Here is a 25,432-nt window from a genome sequence, read left to right as displayed (position 1 = left end):
ACTAGCCATCAGGATTATTGAGATGAATGCTAGGCCACCCAGGTTTGGCAAGCAAAGCATCTCCCAGCCAGAACCTTCACCCCAGCACCGGCAGAGACTGAGCCAGCAACCTGCCCACCGGAAACTTTATTCCTATCAGAGAGTTGAAAGAATAAAATTCATTATAAAACAATAGCAAGCTTTGGTAAATATTTCCATGGGTGAGTGCATGGAACAAGCTTTCCAAACATCGTATTTGGACATCGTAATGAGAACGGCTCAGTGTTGAAAAGAGCTCTGCATCTTTACTGCCCTTTAGAAGCAGGGGTTTCTGAGTGCCAGTCCCACATTTCAAAGTCATGGTTGGTTTGCCAGGGGACAAAGAAAGCTGCAGTGCCACTGCGAGCTCTTCCCCGCGAAGAACAAGGCACTACTCATGATGAGGGAAACTGTTCAGGTCCCCATTGATATTGCAGCTGCATCCTTTTTAAAGCAGCTTCAGTTCAGGGGCTTTCGTGTACCAGTATTGCTTCTGCATCCAGTGTATTACCATAGGACTGCAGAGCCTGGCTGTGAACTCAACAGTGCATATGAGAAAGCGCTATTGGAAGTACACTGGGTCACAATACACAGCCCTGCTAGTCAAGTCACTACAGAGAATTTAAATCAGAACTGCATCAATTTTTTTACCTAGTATTAACATGGGCACACAAGACAAGTTAGGCACTAATGACATACAGATGGAGATTAATTGTAAAACGTGGCTACAACATATACCGATCCTCACAGAGTAATAATACAACATGCAACACTCACTGGTTTTGATTAATGACTGGAGCAAAAGTTTCTCAGATCCAGCACAAAGCTAGCAGTCATTAAGTCATCATTAACGCCCTAAGATACACCCTTAACAATATTAGTTTACCAAGCACCTTCGACGTAACAACCTGGCTCTACAACAAAATGCTTCCAGTTTAAATGAAGCTGCCACGGGATCATCGGCAGGGAGACTAGAAACATCTTCTAATCAATGATCCGATACTGATGTTCACTGAACTTGAAAGAAGCAGAGTCTCTGCTGGTGCCTGGGATGGGTATCTGAGACAGATGCTACACTAGGAGGAAAAACATATCTGTCATTGATGCAGCATACAGAAAAAATCTGATGCCAACGTGCATTATAATTACGGTGAGACAAATACATGTATTTAGACTAGGTATATGGAATTGAGAAAAATATCTCAATTGGCTTTAGGGATTACTGGAAATGCAAAGGAAAACTAATACTTTAACAGCAATATCAAAGTAGTGGCAGAAAGTCATGTCCTTGACAACTCACTCGTCTATGATGAATAAAAATGAAAAGACATTATTTCCTCCAGTTTTACAAATTATTTCATATGCAGAACTGAAGTAATAGAACATAATTGAATTATACTTTCATATATACATGTGTATGCATCAGTTTAATTTACAGCCATGATTTCTTGCAGGAATACAATGCATATACTCCTAAATATACACATTATGAATAGTCCCTTTCAAGTCGGAGCAAATAGAGAGAACATTTGAGGTCCCTGCTGGGCTGGGAGCATCATTTCTGTACTTATTTACTCAGTAAAGTTCAAAAAAGAATAGATTATAATTCCCAGCTGAAGTCTAGATTTTAAATTACAGGTAAAAAAATAAACTTTTTATTGACCACACTGCCACAGCACGCTGCAATATATTAGGTCCTTTCTTTTCATCAATAGTCCTTAAAAAAAACCCCAAAAACCCCAAAATTTTAAAAAACCCCAAGAAAACAAACAAACAAAAAAAAACCAACCTAAAAACCAGTCCCCAATGAAAAACACTTTTGTACACCCATCCTCTCTGCTTCTCCTCCCTGCTGCTGCTGACAGAGCTGTAATCTGACTGCTGTCACATGAGAGACAACTCTTCTAGGCAGAAAGTGCCAGGGTGTATTGAACCAGCTAGGATAAGAAACTCCAGTGGGCCAGACTGTCACGCAAACATGCACCTACGTGTGCCAGCAGTTCATCTGCTCTCTCGGGACACGCAACCTTAGCTGCAGACTCTGCTGGGAAGGGGGAGGGCTTCCCGGGGCAGGTTCACCTTTGTCTTGAGAATGAGTTTTCCAACAAAGCCAAGGGAGAAAATTTATCCGGACACTTAAACTTGAGCTCTTTGCAGGCTTAGGACCAGAATTCATCACAGAATCACAGGATGGTGGATGTTAGAGGCACTTCTGGATGTCACCTGGTCCAAGCCCCTGCTCAAGCAGGATCCCATACTGCAGGTTGCCAAGGGCCATGTACAGATATCTTTTGAGTATCTCTGAGGATGGAGACTTCACCACCTCTCTGGGCAACCTGTGCCAGTGCTCAATCACCCTCACTGTAAAAATGTGGTTTTATACTCACTGTCAAGTAGTGACCAGTCATGGAGAGCTTTGAATTTCAGTGGTGCCTCGCTCAGGTGCTGCATGCAATCTAAGCGCGGAAGAGCAGCAAAATAGGCCAGCTGTCACAACTTCCAGTTCTAAACGCCTTTGCGTTTAGACGCATAAAACAGATGTGTTCACCATACATATCAACCTTATTTTTGTGTTACTTGCTCTTTTTCCCATTTCATCATTGCCTTTGAAATTCCAGCACTTGCAGGGGCAGAGAAAATAAAGGCAAAGGGCTCAAATCCCAGTTCTTTCAGGCATGTGTCCTGTTTTTGACTTAACACATGGAATTACTGCAATAATATATTCCCAGGCCAGATTTCAGTATTGCAAGCGTTTTAGAGTTCTCATCTTCGCAAAAGCACTCGGACCTCTTCTAGCGCAAAGGGGTGGCTCCCCCTCCCAGGGCAGCTGCCCCCCCAGTTGCTGAAGACACCCATTAGTCTGCATGCCTTAACCTCAGACTGGGGTACATGTGCCCGCCGTGTACCAGCAGTCACCACCCAATTTGAATATGCTACCTGGTCACAGATAAAAAAAAAAAACCAACTCATTTTTCAGTTTGCCCTGAGCCTGCCTCCAAAAAAAAAAAATAAATAAAAAAAATAAAGGCCTAAAAGTTGATTAAAGTGCAAGATCATTTTGTCTGGGCATACTATCAAGAATGGAAAATTATGAGGTTACAGGGAAAGCAGAAAGAGGAGTTATAGGAAAGAAATAAAGCAAAAAAAAAAAAAAAGAGATTATATTTAACAAGGTCCATTTGCAGCTGGATTCAGTCTTTATATGTTCGCATATATGTGAACAAGCTGGCCTGGAGCGCCAGCCCAGGTAACTGCAGCCCACTCCCTGTGCTCTCCCCTCTATTCTCAATAGCCTTTTTTTTCCTCCTCCAACTTTTTCTGAAATCCTCTTTTTTTTTAACCAATGGGGATGCAGCTTTGATGACTCATCTCTTTATTCCCGATTTGCCTGGCTGCTTTTCATCCAGCAGCAGCAGCACTTTGATGACTCGCACTTTGCTCGTGCTGCCGTTCACGCACAGATGTGGCATTGATAGCTCCAACAGGGAGGAAGGGAGGCGGATACGTTTGCTATTCAGAGCACTTCCTCGGTGGTTACGCTCTGCAGAGGACTACAATAGCTCACAGCTCCCACACTGTATGAACTATTCATTCTGTGGACATTTTATCAAGAGGGTATGAAGGGAAAGCAGGATCCTCCCCTTAGCAGCAGAGCAGTGTTAAATCAGCTTAACCCAATCACGAAACTGTCCCCTTCATCACTATATTTAGATGCACTATGGTACACGTAGGCTTAAATTCATCTCGGCTAATTTCAACCACCCGAAAGTCAGGCATGCAATCCGAGGTCATGTATCTCAATGAGATATAAGCACCCCTAAAGCACAATTCCTGCTCTCCAAAAATACATGGGATGAATTTCTCTTTACAGCCATCTCTCCCCCTCCCTCCACCAAGTACAGTGCTCCCTGAACAACTGTGTACTACAGACACCTAAGCTTTCCGACTGTTATTTAGGTGAGACAAATCCTGTCTTGCAACAGCAGCGATCGCCCACACAATTAGTGGATGAGGAATACCTGGCTAATGAGGAACTGCAGAGAACGGACCCTCAGGGTCCTGGTGGATGGCAATCTGGACACAAAGCAAACATTAACAATACATGCTCGCTAAAAGGGAGTTACCACACAGGGATGCATAAACATGAAATTTGTTGGGAAACATGGAACGAGCCCTGCGTGGAACCCCATGGTTAGGGGGCTGGGTGCAGTGGACTACTCTACATGCCCTGAAGCATTGAACTTCACCAAGGACATGGACAGAGAAGATCAACAGGAACAGCATGAGGTAGAGATGATGTGACTCACAGGCAAAAATCAAGGAGCTAGGTTCGTTATCCAGCAGAAGAGATGGGACAAGATAAACATCTTCAAATATGTGAAACATTGCTGTGAAGGGGAAGAGGATAATTTCTTCATGCCATGGTGGACAGGACCAGAGTGATGGGCCAGACTGCCTGACAATAATGCGGCACCTCTGCTGCTGGCAGCCAGGTTAAATGGACATCGATAGGACAAGGTTTAGATCTAGTACATTCTGCCACAAAGAATGGGACCAGACAACCTCTTGGGATCCTTCCCAGCTTTATTTTCTAGTATTCTTTTTTGCTAAAGCATTAAAACCACCCACCTTCAGTATTCAGCTCTGACTATACAGCTGGCTGCATTTCTTACATGAGGAATTGAAGCCTCTTTAGTGCAGGAACACATCTCGGTGTCACACTCTCTGAGAATGCCAGGGGATGCTACGAGAAATATTTTTTCAAAATGAAGCAATTCTCTTAACACTGTATTGTCTGAATGAAGGGAAACAAAGCAAGTTTATCATGACAGACTACTGCTTAATGGAGGGATTAAAAGTGAATTAAGCCTTTTTCTATTTGTTTCCCACTACATGCCCCAGACAGAATGCTAGCTTCAGCTGTGATTTGAATGAACGATGTCATGCAGCTGAAAAATCACATATTGAAATATTCATCTTTCTTGGTAAAAGTTACTGTTGTGGATTATTTCTATGTTGGAGGTTGCCAAAAATCAGTTTCAATATTATGTATTAATTATCACCTGCACTAAATAGCCTGAACTAGCTGCTAATATACAAACTAATATACATTTTCAAATTAACCTGTGCCACCAAAACCACTCTGTAGATCAAGATAAAAGTTTGATTTGCTTTTACTCAATCATATTAGGAGAAATATTATTGGAAGTCCAGAATTTCAGTGGTTTTATGGGTAAATATGCCTTTTCTCTGACACTTTGAAACAATGAACATTCTTAAAAGGATCCATTTATGCTATTATTAGATCTGGGCATTCAGATGTATCTAAAGTTACCTTTCCCAGCTCTAAACATTAAATAATGAGTCACATGCAAACTGGTGACAGATTTTAATATAATCTGTCAATAATTCATGCCTGACACAGAGCGGAATTATGCTTGGAATAACATAACCCCTGTATTTCTAGAGGAGACTGCACTTGTTCCTGCTAAGCATCTTCAAAAAGAAGGACCTCCTGGCCAATGTATGGTCCAGGCTAAGGCAGGGCGATAGGTCTTCAGGAGTTTCATCAGTTCTTATATAGGCAACGATATGCTGGGGAGAGGAGATAATACTGAATTCAAACAACAACTTCCACAACACTCTTTTGCCTTTTAATGTGCTTGTTTTAATCACAGAATTGTAGAATGATCTCCGTCAGAAGGGATCTCTGGAGGCGTCTGGTCAGAGCCCTGCTTGAAGCAATGCCAATTAAGATCAGGTTGCTCAGGCCTCATCCAGTCAAAGTTTGAGCATCTTCCCCAAGGTGAACAAACCCAGCTCCTTCAGCCTCCCTCCCATGTCTCACCTGCTCTAGCTCCAGACCATCTTTATGGCCTCCACTGGTCTTGCTCCAGTCCATCCATGTCTTGCTTGCTCTAGGGAGCCCCAAACTGGACAGAGCGCCCCAATGCAGTCTCAAGCGCTGAACAGGGGGGAAGGATCACTGACCTGGACCTGCTGACTGCAGTCCTGCTACTACAGCCCAGCTTGCTGTTGGCCTTTTGGCATGGGCCCGTTGCTGGCTCGTGTTCTACTTGTCTGCAGGGCAACCCACCTCCCTTTCTGCAAAGCTGCTTTCTAGCCAGTTGGCCCCAACATGTACTGGTACATGGCGTGGTTGTTCCTCTCCATGGGCAGCACATGGCATTTTCCTCAGCTAATTTCATGAGGCTCCCGTCTGCCCTTTTCTCCAGCCTGTCAAGACCCCTGTATTAACCGCTACTCCCAATCTGGTATCTGAGAGCTTGCCAAAAGTGCACTGGGTCCGATCGTTTTGGACATTAATAATTATGTTGTACAGTATTGTTCCCGGTTTTGATCCCCGAGGGATGACAGGAGCAAATGACCACCAGTTGGACATTATGCCACCCTTCAAGCCCAAAGGCCCAGCCAATTTTCCACTAATCATCCGCACTTCACAAATCTGGCTATAAGGGAACTACGGGAGGTCATATCAAAGGCCTTACTGAAGACAAGGCAAGAGGATAAGAAGGCATATTAGAGGAATCAAGGTGGTGATTCCAAAACACTCGTAAGTGGAAACAGGAGATGAGAAAGGTGTCAGGAAGCTGTTCCTGTGAGAAGACACAACCTGTAGCACTGTGCTTCCCCCACCCCAGAAGCCTTTGCTGCCAGCTCTGTCTTTTGTGCTTTTTGCAGTTTCAAACTGTGAGGACTGTTTGGAGGAAAAATTTCACTGATTTCGGGAGTACAAATACACTAAGAGCTCTAGGAGGGTGAAAAACATGAATGGGGAAAAGACACGAGTGCCATGCAAGAACCCTCTGAGGCCTTGGGGAAGAGACAGGACAGAAGCAACCCCAAGAAAAGCCCAATGGGTGGAGTAGGAGCCAGAATCAGATCAATTGGATTTCTTCTTGGGTACAGCATGGACCTATTGAGGCACCAAAAACGGGTAACGTAGGCAGAAAATATGGAGGTCATGACTCGGTGTGACACCCACCCTCACAGCTGCTCGTCTTCCGACAGCATGGATTCAAGCACATGCACTGAGAAAATTGTCAGGGTTCCTCCTCCTTGTCAGAATAACCCCTTGATTTTGTTGCAAAGCAGCTGCATTTGGTTTTAAAACTCTTGCTTGCATTACCCAAATTTACTTCTACGTGCTGATTTTAAAGGGACTCAGTCTACTAAAAACAAATGAGAGTTGCAAAATTAGTCCCTTTGCTGTTCTTCCTCACATCTTGACTTCTATTTCTGTTCCTGCCACTCACCAGCAATCTGCCAGCAGGTGAATCACTTCACAGTGTTTCTGCTTCCCTTCAAATTTCTCATCTATTTCGATAATAAATTTGCAGAGTAATAGCTGTCTTTAGATACAAAGTGGGTCTGGGCTCAACAAGTGCCTCTACCTGCTGCTGTACAATATTACTGCTAATTGTCATCTTGGGCTTCAGCATACGTATGGTCACATGCTTCTGAGATGATCTCAGCTTCTCTCATTACAACATCCACTTTGGGTTTTGTATTTTAAACTAGTCTGCATTGGAACAAAGAAATCCATGTGTCTGAAAAATGATGCCAATGCTAACTCCTGCAGTACCTACAGACATAGGATGCTGTGTCTAAGGCTTCAGGCTCACACAGAAGAGATGTAATTAACACACTGCTGTTGAATGCAGGGGGTGTGAGTGTACCTAATTATACCTATGTGTAACACTTCAAATCTGCATCATGTCCAAAGTATACTGATGAATACATGTTCATCTGAGGGCATCAGCTTAATTACCTCTCTAATTATTCAAGGAGAAGTACGCAGAAAGTTTCCTTTGGATTGGTTATATCACAGTAATTGATTGTTACTCCGGTGATGCCACGACACGTAATCAAATAATCAGCAAGACGGAGTGAGCACAGAAAACAAAAAGGTCACAGGGACAAGCTGGCAGGCGGCACTGAACAGAAACCAGAACTACTCACCCAAAGACATGCCTGGTGGTCAAATTAGCCTCTCAACTCAGGTGTGTGCACAGGAGTATAGGTGTATGAAAGACCCTGCGGCATAAATAGCAGCAGCAGAGCACCGGGATCTGCAGTGCTTTCCTTGAAACAAGTGTCTACGTTCATGCCCGAGTCACCTATAGCTCTTGGTGAGGGAAGGCAGGGAGACTTGAGAGTGTTTCAGAGAAAGAAAAGAGGAAAAAACAAGTATTTATGTGCCTCTGTCACCATGGTCTTTAACAATACAGGAAGATTATCAAGCAGAAGGTTCAACAGGTGACTTGACTGTCATCTGTGAGAACCTCGGTGGCCCTGGATGCAAAAAGTAGGCAGAGTAGTAGCAGGATACTCTCAGAGCAGTAAGGATTTCCAAGCATACAGTAACAGTACATGGGTATTTTTTCACATCTGCTGAGCACACTTCCTCAAGCACAATCTGCCAACGATCATCACATGTGACAAACGCTCGTTACAGCATGCAGGAGCCCTGCTGTGCATCAGCATGCGGTGGCAATCAATCAGGGCCAGCGGGGAGCCAAGGTGCTCCCTGCAGCACAGCGGCTTCCCAGCCGCCGTGCATGCACCGTGTCAATCCATCGAGGTGAATGGCAAGCCACCGCACACAGATGGTTCACAAACCCTCGCAAACCCCATCTGGCTGCTGGGACAGCTGATGTCCCTGAGCAACCCGAGCTCGAGTGCACATCCATGGCAGGGAAAAACCTTCCCAACTTTGCTTACAAGTCAATCAACCAAAGGGAGCCTGACAAATCATGCAACAGTCCACGTGTTGCGCAATAAAAGCCTGAACCCAGTGTGCCAAAACATGACTGGAACAAAATGGAAACCCACAGCTGCTGTAAGCCTCAACTATTCTCCTTAGTCATCTCTCTCACCAGTAACAGCCAAGCTCAGCAAAATCTTCTCACACCAGTTATGCTTACAGACCCAAGAAATGCAGAATAGCCAAATTGCCGGCAATTTTACATTGCAATCACATAATTTGCAGCTGAACTTAAATTCACTTGTAGCCATGTTAACTACAATAAATATCGTGCGTGTTTGCCACCTTACAGACACTTCTGTTTGTCTCTCCTTTGTTCCCATCATACAGGCATCTCCATTACATGCCTCCAGCTTTAAATTAAACACAGATGGACAGACTAGGACTACTCTATACCAAAACAGAGTATCAAGTTCAGGTTCTGATTTTCATTACCTTGGATTTATCCTGGATTACTCTAGATTTACAATTCATATAACTTCTATGAAGTTACACCAGACGAAGTTCTACCAAAGAGCTATATCGGATGAAGTCATACCAAATGAGAAAAGTTTTGTCCCAGAATTGTCAACACATCAGTCATCATCTTTAATGATATGTTGCAGTAATTACTCTACATATTTAATCTTGCCCTTGACAATGGTTGCCACCAAGTTCTTAATGAGAAAGTGTGAATATTTATAATTTTTCAGGCTTGTTTACTTTGGAAATTACTCCGGAAGAACAATTCCTGTTAAGGTAGCAGGACACCGTTCTCCCAAAATAGACATGACAGTTGTAACGTGGGAATAATTAATTCCTTTTGCACAATTAGATCATGTTCACCTGTCCTCAGCTCAGAATCATTATGCTATTTGATGTTCCCCCATTACGGTAACATAAGCAAACTTCTGTTGCAGATGAGGTCCAACATGGACAAAGACCGTTCTGGCTCCAACAGAAAAATTATTGCGCTGACAAATGGGAGCAGTAACAACTCTCATCCTCTGTTCTCATAGATGAAGGTGGATGAGTTACTACTGGTGTTGAGAGGAAAGTTGCTGCCAACTATCAGGCACACCTCTCCTTGCCAGACAGGCTTTCATGCCTCTTCTGGTATGAAATCAGAGCAACTAATGAGGGACAAACCTCACATTAAGATTTTTTTTTTTTTTTTCCCCTGGCAAAATTAACCAGAGAGTAACTTAAGGGCTTCCAAATCATTTTGCCAGATACCTTTGGAGCTGACTGTAATCCCCTGCTGCCAGTGGCAGCTTTAAAGCTGAGCAGTGAATTTGCTTTGCAGTGGGTTGTGTACAGTAATGGTACATACCACAGTTTTGAAGTCCCTGCTGTCAAATCAGAAATTCAGAAAAAGCTGAAGGCAACTCCTTGGAATAAAGCCGTGAGGACAGAAATAATGTGAAATGTGTGAGTGCAAATAAAATTCATAGTTCATCTTAGATGCACTCAGCATGTCAATGCCTCAACTGTTTTGTTCATTTGCTACCTGTTTTCAGTGCCCTGAGGCATACGCTATTAAGGCACTATTAAGACCCGAAGTCTTCAAATGTTAAACATTTGCTGAAGAACGGTTCTCCAGAAAACACTTCTCTGAAATTTCTAATTACTTAAACATCTGAGCTAAGGACTTTGCTCTCTAGCATCAGGTTTATAAACCATTTCAGACACATCCTCTGTCGATCCTGGACACAGAGTCTTTAGGAGAGTTACAATCTATAATTTCCATCCTCCTGGAAACTAGCATTCCCAATTGCACGTCTTGCCATCAACCACTGGCATTAGGCTCTCAAGATACAGTGATACAGCCACGAAGAGAGGGAGATATACAGCTGACCATTTGCTCAGCCAGGAACAAGTCCAAAGAAAAGAGCAAATGCACAAGAAATGCCACAACATGGAGCCAGCTTGGTCAGAGACTACAGATAAACACCTAGTTCTCCTCCTGCAAAGCATTTCAACACAACTGCTTCAATATTTTCATTTGAACCAATTACATCTGAAAGAAACCACTTTTGTTTAAATCAATGTAAGACTATATCAAATCAATCATATAAAACCAATCGTTTAAATCAACGTAAGACCATAAAAAGGTTGATTTTTTTCCTAAAATATTTTGTTGACCAAAAATAATTAGCTTTCAACAAAGCATTGAGAGAAGTATTTGAGAGTGCTTGGAGGACTTGTAAAGGATTGATTTTACTCTATGCCCAGCCTTGACTGAGATGCCCCTTCCTCTTACTGGGGGAAACACAAATCCTGATACAAAATCCAAAGAGCGATAAACATTGAGAGCAATAAATCAAAACTCTTCTTCAAATCCTAACTTTGGTGAGGAAAAAAACCAACACCTGAAAATGGCTCCTACAACGTGCTCCTGAATAGCTCCTACCGCTGCGTGGCTGCATACAGTCACGCACTTTTTAAGCAAAAGAACAACGCTGCAACACAAAAACCCATGGGTACATCTAATGACCAGAGAAGGCTGCTGCTGGAGGCCCACCTGTTTTATTAGAGAGTCGGAAGGACACCATCTTGTCAGGGATGCTGCAGACATTCCTCACCGAGGCAATGCAGCTGTAATTCGCGTAATCCTGAGGTCGGAGGTTCTTCAGCTTCAGGATCTTTGTTTCTCCCTGCACGTGCAAGAGAAAGCATTAGAAAGGGATTGAGGCAGAAGAACAAGCACGGGTGCAAGAAACACTGAGACTGGCTTCCAGGAGGCAAGAGGAAGATGCAGAGGTGGCTAATTAGAAGCAGATGTTGAAGTGGTCCAGAAAACATATTTTATTTAATTACCTGAAAAAACGGCAGCTGCCATAACCTAAAACTGTAGCCCCACTTATATATTAAAGGCAAAAGAAGAGAGCAGCGAGGGGGAAATTGCTTTGACAGAGTCTTTCAAGTTGCAGCATTATTCACGATAATATATCTTAAGGTACAATCTACGTGATGAAAAAAATCACAAGCCACAGAAATCCTGCTGTTTTCCTTTGAAAATGAGCTGCTGATGGATTTTATTTTTAGCCAGCAGTGTAAATGATGGAGCAGGGACCTGAACGGGATATGTAATGAAGGAGTTCCTTCAGACACAATCAAGAGAAAACTGGGAAATACGAGATTTCCGCTGCAGTACTATGTCAAATGGGCACCGCAGAACCAGAAACTCGGGAGAAAAAGCAAGTTGCTGAAATATGTATGTAAAATCCTACAGCATTGTTGGCAACAAGAGTAACAAAAAGCTGAAAGGAGTGTTAGATACAAAATCTGGAGCACGCAGAGATGCCATGGGACAGAGCAGGGAGGAAGAAAGCACAGGGAGCACAGCAAAGCACATCAGGGTGTCAGCCGTGAGGATGCAACCGCGTGGAGGGCTGCGAAAACATCAGATAAATCTATATGTATCAATACCTGCACGTTATTTACTCTAGCATTAAAATAACAAACTTCCTCGGGCTTTCAATCCCCTCCCCTCCAGCTGCTCACTTTTGAGTCTTTGCCTGCATTTATAGTGATAAGCTAAAAATGTATTATGCTTAGACAAGGCTAAGGCAGAACCCCAGCCCAGGGAGGCAGACACCCGGAATGGGCTCACAAGGCTTCAAAAGAGCAAACTTTGAAAAATGTTCATTATCACATGTCCTGTTAAAGCTGAACAACTTTTAATATTACCACAGCTTGAGCAACATATTTCTTTTCAACAATATCATGAGCAACAACTGCCCAGGCCAATATAAGCAAAAATAGGGTAGTTTGTGAAAATGCAAGTACACAACTAGCAAAAAACCAATAAAACAGAAGATACAGCTAGCCAGACAAGAAACGAAACAGTCGTTGAAATCAAGCTTGGTAGATGTTTGTAGTACTGGAACTGAAGTGCTTTGTATATGTAATCAGCCCCACAGAAATTACGTGATTAAAATTAAGCATGTGCTGATTTAGTGTTTGCAAGGCCAAGCCTTTGAAAGGCTGCTCCTAAACACAAAGATCGTACTTTAAGAGGAGGTTTATCTGGACTAGAGAAGGGCCCAATCCAGGTCAGTAGGAAGACAGCTACCAAAGTCATTGAGTTCTGGAAACACAGAGCAGGTATATCCCATCAATTCAGTCCTTAGCTCTGGACTCCAAGTTGAACTTGTGGGCTGAACTCACAATGGTATCTGGATCATGTCCCCAGCTTGCAGAGATTTATAAAAATGTATATATTTTCTTCATTGGTTTGGATAATTAGTCTAATTATGTCTAATTGCATAATTATTGTAAATACAGCAAATTTAATCTTGTATGCAGGCTGTGCAATTACAATGTGCAATGAGGATGATGCAAAACTCTTGGGAAAAAATTCTGCATCAAGATTTTGGTTTTGAAAAGTTCAGTATTTCAGATACTCCCACAGATGAGAATGTGCATGTTTGTTCAATTTTTTTTCCCCATGGCAGCTAAAACAAGTAGCTGACATTACCTGACTCATCAAAAAAAAAAAAAATTGTTCAAAGTTCAAGAATTCATTTGCATATGCCCAGTTTTCCAGGTGCCTTCTATGATTTAATAAAACAAGAAAACCACCAGAAAGAAAAACTAGCCTTTTTGGGGTACAATACAGTAGAAAATTTAATTGTGTTACTACTTGTTTTCCTTTACATTTCTTTAATTTTCAGACTGATAATCCACCTTCAAAGCAATCACCAAAAAAATGCCACCTCAAATTCATATCTCTTGATGCTCTGAAGTCAAATCCCTCTTCACATCAGCTCTTAATGTTTGTTACCGTATCACAAGCTGAACCAATTATGCAGAGATGTTCAGTAGATATTTATGACTCTTGAACCTTTAATTACATTTTTCCTCTTATAAACATGTATCAGATCTTGTAGGCACACTGACAAGATACACTAATTCAACCTGACCTCCAATAAATGTAAAAAGGTTATGGATAAGCTTTTGACTATCAAGATGACAATCTGATTTATTCATTAATTCAGCCCAGAGAGAGGTTCTAGGAAGAATGCTCCTAGTAACCTAGACTTTTTTCTTCTTTTTTTTTTTTTTTTTAAATATTGAATCTAATTTCATGTGACACATTTTATTAGATATGATCTTATTAGATGATAGGGAAGGTAATCATCAGCATTTCCATATTGAAATACAAAACAAAAAGTCCCATGTCCAGGGAGTCTCTTACTTTTTAATTAAAACATTAAAAAACTCCAATTTACCCACTTGAGTCCAAGGAAACAAGCCTCAGATTTGCTAAACTGGGTCCGTACATGTTAAATTAAAAATAATCTCATCACATTTAGGAAACCAATAACCTGACCATGTAATCTAATTCTCATCTCTGCGAGGTTCCAGGCTACATGTTTCTCGGTAAAATACCAAGCCACTGTAGCAATATAAAGCTGTCAAGTACAATAAAAAGAAAAAATGAAGGTGCTCTCAAATCATTAGCTGAAAATTATTTATGAAAGTTGCAGGTTGCTTTCTGCTATGAGGACCAAATTACCAGGCAGTTTTCACCTCTGTCTTTACTCGTTATTGCTTGAGACTTTCCAAAACTATTTTTCCTCCTTTTTTCTTTTTTTTTTTTCTTTTTGCAAACACCGTCACACACTTTTGTCCATAGACAACAGGATATACCACCTTTTTATCCTGAGACTGCGCAAATGTGCTAACAATAAATTAATCTGATCTAATCTGACAGACTCTTTTGATGGCCCAGTCTGCCTGTAGGAAGACTTAAAGCATTTCTTTCCATTTTTGCTACCTCATCTTTTAAGTGTGTAATTCTGGAACAACAACATATTCAAAGAAGTGAAAGGCGGAATAAAATGAAAAAAAAAAAAAAACAAACCAACACAGGGAGTTGCCATAGAGTTTAGCCTTCTTGAAAAGCTTTTTAGGCTGTAACTTCTGTGCAGAATCACTTTGCATTGTATTGGAAAAGATTAGGGAATAGCAGTCAAATCAGAGGTTTGGGCTTGCAGCGCCCAAGCAAAATGACTTCAAAAGAGCTCCTGCAGACAGCACTCACTGTGCCTCTTCTCATAATTTCCTATTTCATAATTTTACAAAAAATTAAAAGACAAATTTTATATTAGGAAGTGTTATAATAACATATGGGTGCATTTGTGCTGGGGTGTAGTTATCTGGAGGCCATGCCCACTTACCCACACCACAAACCCAGCAGGGATATGCAGGCAGATCCAGTTAGAAAGAATCTGGTGCAAGTAGCCTAAGGAAGGAAAAAATACTGTACTTTCATTCCTACCTGGGTAAAGAAGGGCTCATAGATCTCTACTCCTTTATCAGACCCTTGCAGCAATACCTCTTGGCCGCGTCGCCAGCTGTAGCGAACAGGCGGATTGGAGTTGGCAACGCACCTGAGAAACACCGTTCTCTCATAGTAAAATTGCTCTTTTGCTTCCCCGATGCTCTGGTGGACTGTTACTATTGGATCATCCAAATCTGGGAAGACAGGGGGAAAAAAAAAAAAAAACATGAGACAAAGTCAGTCTTCAGTTGACCCTACGATGGTTCTGCGATGGGAAGTGTGTGCATCACCTGGCGTACAAGTCAACAGCAAAATAGAGGCAATACAGCTCTAAAAGCCACAAACGTACATTTTAGGACTTTTGCAGCAGAATCTAGTTTTAGAGTTTGTTTTCATCTGTACAGCACCTAGCACAACTGGATCTTCATTTACAACTCAGGCTTTTAGATATAACAATATACACAAGATCATGCATGACAATGTCAATCGTATTTCTGTTGTTTCCACTAACACTTAGGTTTCATCTGTACTGCTTTAGTACTTGTTTCTTATGTATGATTTTAATTTAAATGTCGCTTAGACAAAATAGTTTATAAAGCTTTGGAAATAAACAGACAGACTAATTTGCATCCTAATGGTAGGATCCACTAGAACATAGATCATGTGCATGCATCTGTTTCCCTTTAAAGCAACAATTTAATACAGTAATTTAATGCATATTCCCTTCTTTCAGTTACATGCATTTAACTTTAAGCAGGTAAACCCATCACAGGCTTCAGAACACACTTCTCTTGATTAAAATACAGATATCATGTAATTACTCCCACCGCATCAGTTCAAAGAAAATTAGATCCCCAAACAGAATTCACTCATCTTAAATAGGGAAGAAGTAACAATAGTCCTTGGAATGCGAGTACACCTAATTAATTAATTTGGGCTTCATACCATCAGGAACAAGTAGATTCCTGTTTGCAAGTTTTTCCTATTGTTTATTATGAGTTTTCTCTGAAGGTACAATTATATCAAAGAAGGAAAAAAAATGAAACAAAACAAGAAAAGCAATAGCTATTTTTACTAAGTACTAGTTAAAACCCACTCAACCTCCAAATGACATGGTAAGCAATTCTCTGGTGAGCTTTAGGAAGATGTTACACTACCTGGAGGGCTGGCAGCCAAGGGAAGTTGCTTCTCTAAGCCTAGCCCCTATGTTTCAAAGGTACATCCAGGTTTGGCTCCAACATGCACAGTACAGGCACTGATGCTGTTACCCACCGAGAGCAGGAACAACTTGCCTAATTATACCTGTACCAATCTGATCTGCACACCCTCAGCAACAGCATGTTCCCATGTGCAACTCAGCCTTGACTGAAATAATTTCAGAACCTGACCAGCAGTGCTTCTTCCTTAAAACAAAATATAAATAATGTTTTAAGTAGTGCTTAATTAATTATTCATCCAAATATTTAACCCTATTTTTGTAGTGTCTTGTGTAACTATCCAAATGTCAATTAATCAGATTTATTTGAGGCCACAATTCAGTGAAATGCAGATCGAGATGCTCAAATCTTAGCATGACCACCAATGTCAAAGGGAACGTGATCATGCTCCCCTTTTGAGTCCCTTTTCAACGGCGTTGAAAACAAGGACAGCTGTTTCGGGGGAAGCGTCACATCCACTTTGCTCCCATGTCCTTTCCCCAAATGCCAGTCAAACACCACTGTAACCACCGCAGTATATTGTGTGAGGTGGACCATCAGCATAGCAGTTCTTAAAAAATTGGGGGTTTTGATAGTTTTTAAAAATTAGAGGTGTGGCAGAGGCACATGGGATTACTAAAGGAAGCCCATCATTAACTATCTAAATAGATCAGCATGCTTCAAACGTCCACACTGAAAAGCAGTTTGCACTTAAAAATTATTCTTTAGATGCTTACATTTTGATTTGCATAACAAGAATAAAGCTTGAGTCTCCTGATTAATTAGAAACAAAACCTGTTCCAAAATTTAGAATAATTCAAGCAATAATATCTTGTAATAGTGCATGGATTTTAAGTAAATGTTACCTTCGTTGTACTCTACAAAACATTTAATTTAATATCACAGAAACAAATTATGAAACTGTTGCTCCAAATTAGGATGGCATTTTCTAACAAGATTTCATTTTTGTTTTAAAGGTTATTTTAAATCACAGTAGCATTTGAAAAGGGATGAGATTGCTGAAACGTCGTATCTTCTACTCACGCAATGAAAATAAAATGAAGGAAATTAGTAGCTTGCTTCAATTTCTAGGCCAAAACACTTGTTCCCTATATTTTGATGAACAACAGAACATTTCACACATGAATGCTTTCCAGGGTTTGGTTATTAAAGCACATCCTTAGACCACAAACAAGGATGACTGGCAGTCAAGCTCCTCCAACACTGAGCCAGGGGACCACTCCTTGAATCTCTCACCCTCAGATGAAGGTGCATCCTCTTAGGTGAAATACACAAGAAGTCCAAGTCTTGACCCACCTTCATTTTGTTGAAGTTACTCAAGACCAGACACACTAAATCACCTGAAGCCTAAAAATGGGACTTAAGGCAATTGTGAAGCCTGCCACTGTATGGTGGCAATCAATACCCCGACACAAGGCACGCTGAGGCTGACTGGCCAGGACACAGCTTTGCAGAGGAGGCCCTGGAGGTCCTGGTGGCTGAACATGAGGTGGCTGACCACATCCCAGGCTGCAACAGCAAGAGTGCAACCAGCAGGTCCAGGGAAACGATCCTTCCCCTCTACCCTGCAGCTGTGAGACAACATCCCAAACACCCTGTCCAGGTCAAGACATGGACATACTGGAACAAATACAGAGGAGGCCACCAAGATGATCGGGGGGCCGGAGCAGGTGCCATACAAGCAGAGGCTGGGAGAGCTGGGTTTGGCTAGCCTGGAGAAGATAAGATGAAGAGGAGATCTAATTTCGATCTTTGACTGACTACCAGAAAGTTATAGAGAGGATGAAGGCAACTCTTCTTCGAGGTGCAGAGCAAAAGACCATGAGCCAATAGGTATAAGTTGCACCAAGAGAAATTTTTCCTGGTTGTAAGTGAAAACAAATTCCCCATGCAATCAGACAATTGCCCAGAGAGGCTGCAGGATACCATCCTCAGAGACATTCAAAGCTTGACTGGACACAGCCCTGAGCAATCTAACCTACCTGTGCAGTTGGCCCTGATTTGAGCAGGGGGTTGGACAAGAGGTCCTTTCCAACCTAAATTACTCCATGATATCATGAGCTGTGATGCCATTGCTTGTTTGCGCTACCTGCTCTCTTGCAATGGGTCCATGCTGGATGTGTGTTCACCCCCTCCGACACCCGTACTCCTCTACAACACAGAGAAGCAGGCACCCTTCTTCCTGCATGGCGCTGTACTATGACAGGGGATGGATTTTGATAAGAGTATAAGGAAGCCTCAAAGAAATTTAAGTTGGGAACGCAAATGCAGCAAGCCCTCTGCCAAAGCATTTCATAATGGTCAATTAATAGAAAATTTGCACTGCAGAACTTGACTGATTTTTCCATCGGCAGTGCTGGAAAGATCTCAACAGCTGTATCAAAGCAAAAGCAGCAGCACTAATAGGAGACAAAATAATGCTTGCAATTGTTGTGAGATTTCAGTGAACACTCAACTGCCTGCCCCGCTGTTGGGGAGGGTTAGACAAATGTTTCACTGGATTGTTATGTAAGACTGTATTTTGCTCAGGCAGTGTGAGAGCTGCAAACAGAAGAAAAAATATGCTTTTTTTATAATACTGCCAAGGTATTCTGCAGAGTTATTACAATGGAGGTATGCAACTGCCAAATTGCCTATAGGCGGGCTATTTCAAAGTCACCTGATCTCGATGGTATTTAATGCCCACTTGTCAAAGCTCTCCAGAACTCCAGTTTCAATGTCTAATTGAATTGTTACTAATTGATATTCAAATTCCCAAATAGGCTTAAAAAAAAAAAAACCCAACTACTATTTAAAGCTCTGTGCATATGTGTGAGATTCTGTGGGTGTTAGTTCCCTAAAAGCACTGGAACAGTCAGGGACTCGGCAGTCTGGGAGGGATGCTATGGACTTCAGGTATTGCACAGCAATTAACCTGGGAAGCAGAAAGAGGGGAAATCACTGGAGAGACAGGGAGATCTTACTGCAAATAGAGAAAGATTTAGCATTGGGAAGCTCAACAAGGTGAATTTTTGCAGTGCTCTACAAGAGGAAAAAAAACCCCAAAATCTTCATTTTGGATTGATCAAATTATGAAGAGTTAACTGACTAATCATTCTTTAAATTAAATCATGGGTGTTGCTATGTAGTTAAAGCCTATTAATCAAAATGAAAATAATTACAGAAGTATGTTTTCCACAGAGGTTTATGCCACCATTAGGTTCAATTTTTCAGTCCTTAATCTTTGAATTGAACCAAACAGTTTCCAAAACCCAGATGGTGCAGGCATGCTAAACACTGTATTGGAAGAATTCCCTTCACACTGCCCTAAGCACTCAAACAAATGGAAAACCCAGTATAAGCTCTTCAAAATGGGTCTAATCTACATGTACTGTGACTTGCATCATGACAGTCGGAGATGTTGGTGTGGAAGGTGCACAGAAGTGTGGCAGATGCTATTAATATCCTCTCTATACTGAATTGCAAAGCACTGGAGGCATCGCACTGCCTGGGAGTAGGAAACGCAGACCATCTCCTGCAACCCTGACCTGAGCTCCAGGGGAGTTTCACACATACAAACACAAGAGCAGGATCACAGACTATATTTGCTATATCATCTTTTTTCAGCTGCTGGGACTACACAGCTTGCTGATTTCATTTGTTAATTAGCTGCCTTTGTCTTCAGATGTTCAAAGCAAGCAATGCTTGGAAGCCAGGATAATAATAAAACACACATCTGGTAAACTGATTGAAACTGCTTCATCAAGACACCCAGAGAGGAGACAGCAGTGACGCATATATTTAGCCTGTCTAACTCGTAAGTTATTCTTAAATATAAAAGTACAATGTTTTTCATGCTATTTTCCTTACTCTAGCCGCCTTGACCTAGCACAAGCTATCAATAATTATGCAGGTTTGAAGTGCTTTGTGGTACTGTATAATATAAAGCAGTTACACATGATTCAGAAAATGCACAAAAATTCAACAAATATCTATTTCTTGCATACCTATGGAAAGGATAATGAGCTGTCTTGCATGCCATCCATTAGTATGTGCAGCATGGAGACACAAGAGCTCCAAACGAGCTGGAAACAGGGGAGCTAAGTTACCTGGAGCTCCACATAAGATATTTTTCCCTCTACAGCCCTTTAAAAGAGATTTATTATGCATCTGCAGTGCCGTATTGCATGTGCAGTACAGATACAACAGTAGAAAGCAAGCATCATTTACAAGGCCAGATCCTATAAGGAAGCAAGCGTTTCTTCCTTGCCCCACAAGACTAAGAGTGTGACCCTGGGGGAGACCTCTGATGAGCTTATATTGATTTCCAATACCATTTTGGGAAGATCAAACACATGCTAGAAGGCCGTTAACACGCTCAAACACAAAAGGACAAACAGAATGACCTTAGTAGTCAACAATACCCCACGCAGCTCGAGACCATTTCTGCCTGCCATGCTTTACCAAGGGTTGGAGTCTATCAACAGAGAATCCGAGAGGCGAAACGTAACGAACGCTCGGTGATGTGGTTTTGCAGGGAAAATGTTTGCTCTACTCTTTTAATGAGGTTATAAATATACCTGATTGAAACTTGCATTAACTGTTCATACAGGCATGCTCTAATGACATCAGGAGGCTGGCACAGGGCATACAGCCCTGCAAGAGACCAGCAATGGTTTTGTTTATCCAAGGACACCAAACTGAGCCAATGCTCATTATTTATGAAACTCAATTAGTATAGGAGTCCCTGGACAGCAGAGACACTGGCGCTGAGGGTTTTGCTTTTACAGCACTAACAGCAGAAAACAATACCTACTACAATACTGAATCTCTATATGCATGTGCATATGCATACACGAATAAAGATCAGTGGATTTTCCAAATAATGAAGAGTCGGACGCTCACACAGAACAATATACATCTAGGAACTCATAATAGAGGTTAACAGTGCAAGACTGTACCCTGGCACGGTCTGAGAGAGACACCGGCAAAGGCCTCTCAGCACAATCCTGAAATAGATGGGACTGCTGGGATCACTGCGTGCAGTAAGATTAAGAATATAATTTTCTTTCATATATAGAATTGGTGACCTGAGTACAGGATCCTAATCTGGCGTCAGCCATTGTTAAGCAACATTAAGAAATTAAAGGGCAAAGAAAAGAGCAACAGAAAAGTCCTTATGCACTGGAGAAAGTACTTATGACTTTGGCTTACAGTCAAAGATGTAAAGAGTGAGACGCATTTAATTTCTCAGAAAAGACGACTGAACAGTAACTTTATTATAGGATGTAAGCACCTCATGGTGGGAAAACAGCAGGTACAAAAGAGCTCTCTTGGCTACCAGTAATATATACAACAAGCAACAATAGCTGGAAACTGAAGGAAGCCCAATTCATTCAGCATGGGAAAGAATCAGACTTATTTTTTTGAAGATAAAGCAGCTGAACAGAGGAACATACTACCTGGGCGTATAGAGGATTCCTCACCTGTTCAAACCAAGACCAGATGCTTTTTAGTGAAATACAAATTATTACATTCAATATAAGAACAGCTAAAAAAAACAAAACCAAACAAAAAAACCCCCAACAGATAGGGCTCTTAGATAAAGGAGGTCAAGCTAGACTGATGTCATGGTCAATTCTAGTATTAAATTTTATGAAAAAATGTAACTAAAGAGAGAGTTGATTAAAGAATTCCAGATCATTATCATTAAATCAAGTATACTTGAATCAAGAAATCGAGTTATTTAAACTATCTTTTCATTCCACTTGCATTAGACTATACCAGAGTGTCAGCACACTTTGGTTCCCCACCCTGCCAGACACGGCTGTGAAAAATGCTGATGAACCATGACTACCCATACAAAAAGCATGTAGGAAACAAGAGTTAAAGCCACTCTTACAGTGCAGGGATTGAAAGGACAGCTAGATAACAGGACAGCAGTTACAAAAGCACTCATATGTATGACTCTGCTACAGGATTTTCACTTTTATGAGCTCAGATTCAGACATAAGCATACAGGAGTTGGACAGTCTTCAAGAAACACAAATTCTTATCCCAATATATACAAATTCTTGAGGAGGAATTCTGAAACAACTGCCTTGTTATTATTCTTGTTTTTTAAACAGGTAACCTTGTTTTTTAATTTTCTCTGTACCCGTAAAGAAACAGAATGGAAGATTACATTATAAAAGAAGAAAGAATTCACTAATCAAGCCAGGAGAAACAGGCACTAATACTAAAGGCCACCTGACGTGCAAGACACATTGCTAGGAATAAGTGTTACAAATAAGACTTTTTAACATAAGTCAGTAATTATTGGTTGCATAATCCCAAACCTAATTAATGCTTGCTCCTTCATTTTTTAAAGAAAAGAAACTTAATTTTGTTGAAGTAATGAACATCAAACTGGGTTAAGAAGGTCTAATTCTAGACCACATCCATCTCCAGTTAATGGCTTCAGTAAAATTTTTTCAGAGGCTACTCACAAAGTTTAAATCCCTGTTAAAAATTACATTCTGAACATATCGAGTGCAAACAGTGGTGCCCTGGAGAGCAGGGGCTCCTGCTAACACTCCATTGCTTTCTTACTGCCTTCTTCTGGACTTTAGATGTTCTAAAATGAGCACAAACCCATTTTACTTCAGCAAAAAAATATATATGTGACAGCCCATGCCTATATAACAGAAAGTGCCAGGTTTCCTTCCCCTCACCCCGTATATGTTCGGCTCTTCCAAGATTCACATTTATTTTCCAGCCTTAAACTCTTTACCATTAAATATGTCAGTACAGAAATCTCAGCAGTGCTCTGCATACTTTCTCGCAATCTCTATTCTTAAAGACGACCGTATTTTTTCCCAGTTTTACTTGAACAGAATACAAATATGCATTTTAGGGGAAGAGAAATAAAAAGAAAGCCAGGACTAGAGGAAATAAATAATGGTGAGTGGATGATGAAAAAAGGAGGGCACGTAAGAATCTCCTTGGAGGCAAATGAAGATGACAAATCAAACAAAACTATAGCAAAGAGGAAGAGGAAAATGAACCTGCCCAGAATATTTAGTGTCCACGCCTGATCCCAGACAAGTGAAGTCTTCCTGCTGACTTGAAAGAAATTCCCCAGCTAGTCCATTTTGGGACCATAGGCTAAAATCCCATCCACCTTCGAAGGGACCTTTAGGAAGTCATCTAGTCCACACCTTGCTTCTCTCCACACTGATGATGCCCATCAATTTTTCATTATCAGCAAAAATTAATACCAAAACATTATTATAGCATGTAAATGCAGCTGAATCCCAAAAAGCAGCTACGACTTGTTTCCTTAGATAATTGCATTTGACTGCCCATCTGCCAAACCTCCCTTCCCCAAAACCTTCTGAGCTTTTTAGCTTCTTTTAGCAAAATTTCAAATGGGGATTGAGATCCCAAAGATAATTAACCTCCAGCACATTATATAAAATTGGTGTACCCATGGGTGCCCTCTGCACAGCCTGTCATCACAGAGCTATCAGGGAGACTACGGGGAAGAACATGTCTTAGGGAGCGGGAAGGGAGCTGGAGGTGCAAGGAGAAAGGACACAAATCTATAGGAAACTAAGTTTTATTAATTCTGTGACTCCAATAATACAAAATAATGTATAGTTATGCAGGTGGAAGACCTTGAGCTATTTGGTTAGATGCCTTCTGCTGTGCTCCTGGTAGCCCTCCACGTGCTGACTCCCATGGCTGAGCCTTCCCCTGCCCCTTTTGCTCCTCAGATAAGGGGTATCAAGCGAAGGAGTGCATTTCTGGTTATAACAAGACAACCCACATTACATCTCTTCAGAACAGCAGCAAAACCTCACCTTCCTGAGAAGCTGCCTACAAAACAAACCATATGCCAGGAAGTTTTCAGATACGTACAGCTGGCAGAAAGGGAGTACTCCAGTTAGCAATAACAGATTTGAAAGACATTATAAGCCATAAACTCAGTGCTTTATATAATCTAGGCCTATTTCTATTACAGCTCAAATCAGATTCCTACAAACAGACTGAATTTTCAAGCCATTAATATGGTCTCTCTTTCCACTAGAGGAATATTTACAGCATCAATTATTTTGAAGCTCATCTGACATGTACTCATCTCAGACTGATCTAACTACAGCTATTATCATGTATTAGACACAGTTTTAATTTAGAAAAGGAATAGCATAAAAGGCATTCAAATAACCTTATAGCACTCTTACGAGATTTTTTTCAAGGAGGAAAAGAAAATCTGCATATGCAGCCAAGTAATAGTATGGAATTAATACTCTAATTAATTGTAAGCTTTTTTCTTTAGTTAAAAGTACTGATGTCTGGAGTAGTATATTGAACAAATTCTGCAAGGTACTTCCTCAGCAGCTATTCAGGGCTAATTAAACATCATTGAACTGAGCTCAACATGAAAATACAAATCTTCCTTGGCTGATCCTAATAGAAATTTTGTATTTCCATTTATCCATGCATGCATATTTAATCTTCACTTCTTAATTTTCACAAGCAAAGTTGTTAGTATGTATTAATCAGCTATTTTAGTGTTTACTGTAAAAGGTCTATGTCTTTGGACACTCAGAAATAGGTAGGCAGGTGTGCTGTGGCCGCTCTCGCTCCTGCTGACCAGCACTATTCCCATGATTCATTCTTTTCTGTCTGCCTACTTCTATTATCTCTTTTTTTTTTTTTTTAATGCAAACTGTGCCTGTCAGTGTTCTGTGTTAATACATCCCCTCGTATCATAGCTGTAGTACCATAACTGAAGCCTATTATTCTCATGACAATATTCACCCATAATTGACATAATCATATGCATGTACATATTTTAACCTAATGGAAAAATAATCCTACTTGTGAATCTTTTCAAAACTGCCCCTTTCAGAGCATCCTTAATCCAGTAAAACCTTTAACAGAACAGCAGACAGAAAAGCATAACTCAATAGCAGCAGTGAGCGGATTGCAGCCACAGCCAAAGCCCTGCTCTCATCAGCCAGCCTCGGGGTAGCCCTCCCAGGATGGATGGCACCGGGCAACAGCCCAGGTCAGGGTCTCTCTGTGGTGCTCAGTCTCCGAGTCACATTGCAAATGACAGCACATCGGAAACGCAAGACAGAGCGAGCAGCGACTCTTTATCTTTTCCTAAAG

General features: G+C 41.2%; 1 protein-coding gene across 1 annotated transcript in view; it reads right to left on the bottom strand.

Annotated features, from left to right (window-relative positions):
• Positions 1-25,432, bottom strand: part of MDGA2 (MAM domain containing glycosylphosphatidylinositol anchor 2) — a 388,481-nt gene that overhangs the window by 175,846 nt on the left and 187,203 nt on the right. The window contains exons 4-5 of the mRNA XM_087746923.1: positions 15,075-15,271; positions 11,310-11,442 (exon numbers count right to left, since the gene is read on the bottom strand). Coding sequence (XP_087603049.1) covers positions 11,310-11,442; positions 15,075-15,271 — 330 coding nt within the window. The remainder of the gene's footprint in view (positions 1-11,309; positions 11,443-15,074; positions 15,272-25,432) is intronic.

This window comes from Nipponia nippon, unplaced genomic scaffold, assembly GCF_047370975.1.
Source record: "Nipponia nippon isolate SJK-2023a ecotype South Korea unplaced genomic scaffold, ASM4737097v1 scaffold_11, whole genome shotgun sequence".
Taxonomy (NCBI): domain Eukaryota; kingdom Metazoa; phylum Chordata; class Aves; order Pelecaniformes; family Threskiornithidae; genus Nipponia; species Nipponia nippon.
This window is presented reverse-complemented; position numbering and strand designations above follow the sequence as displayed.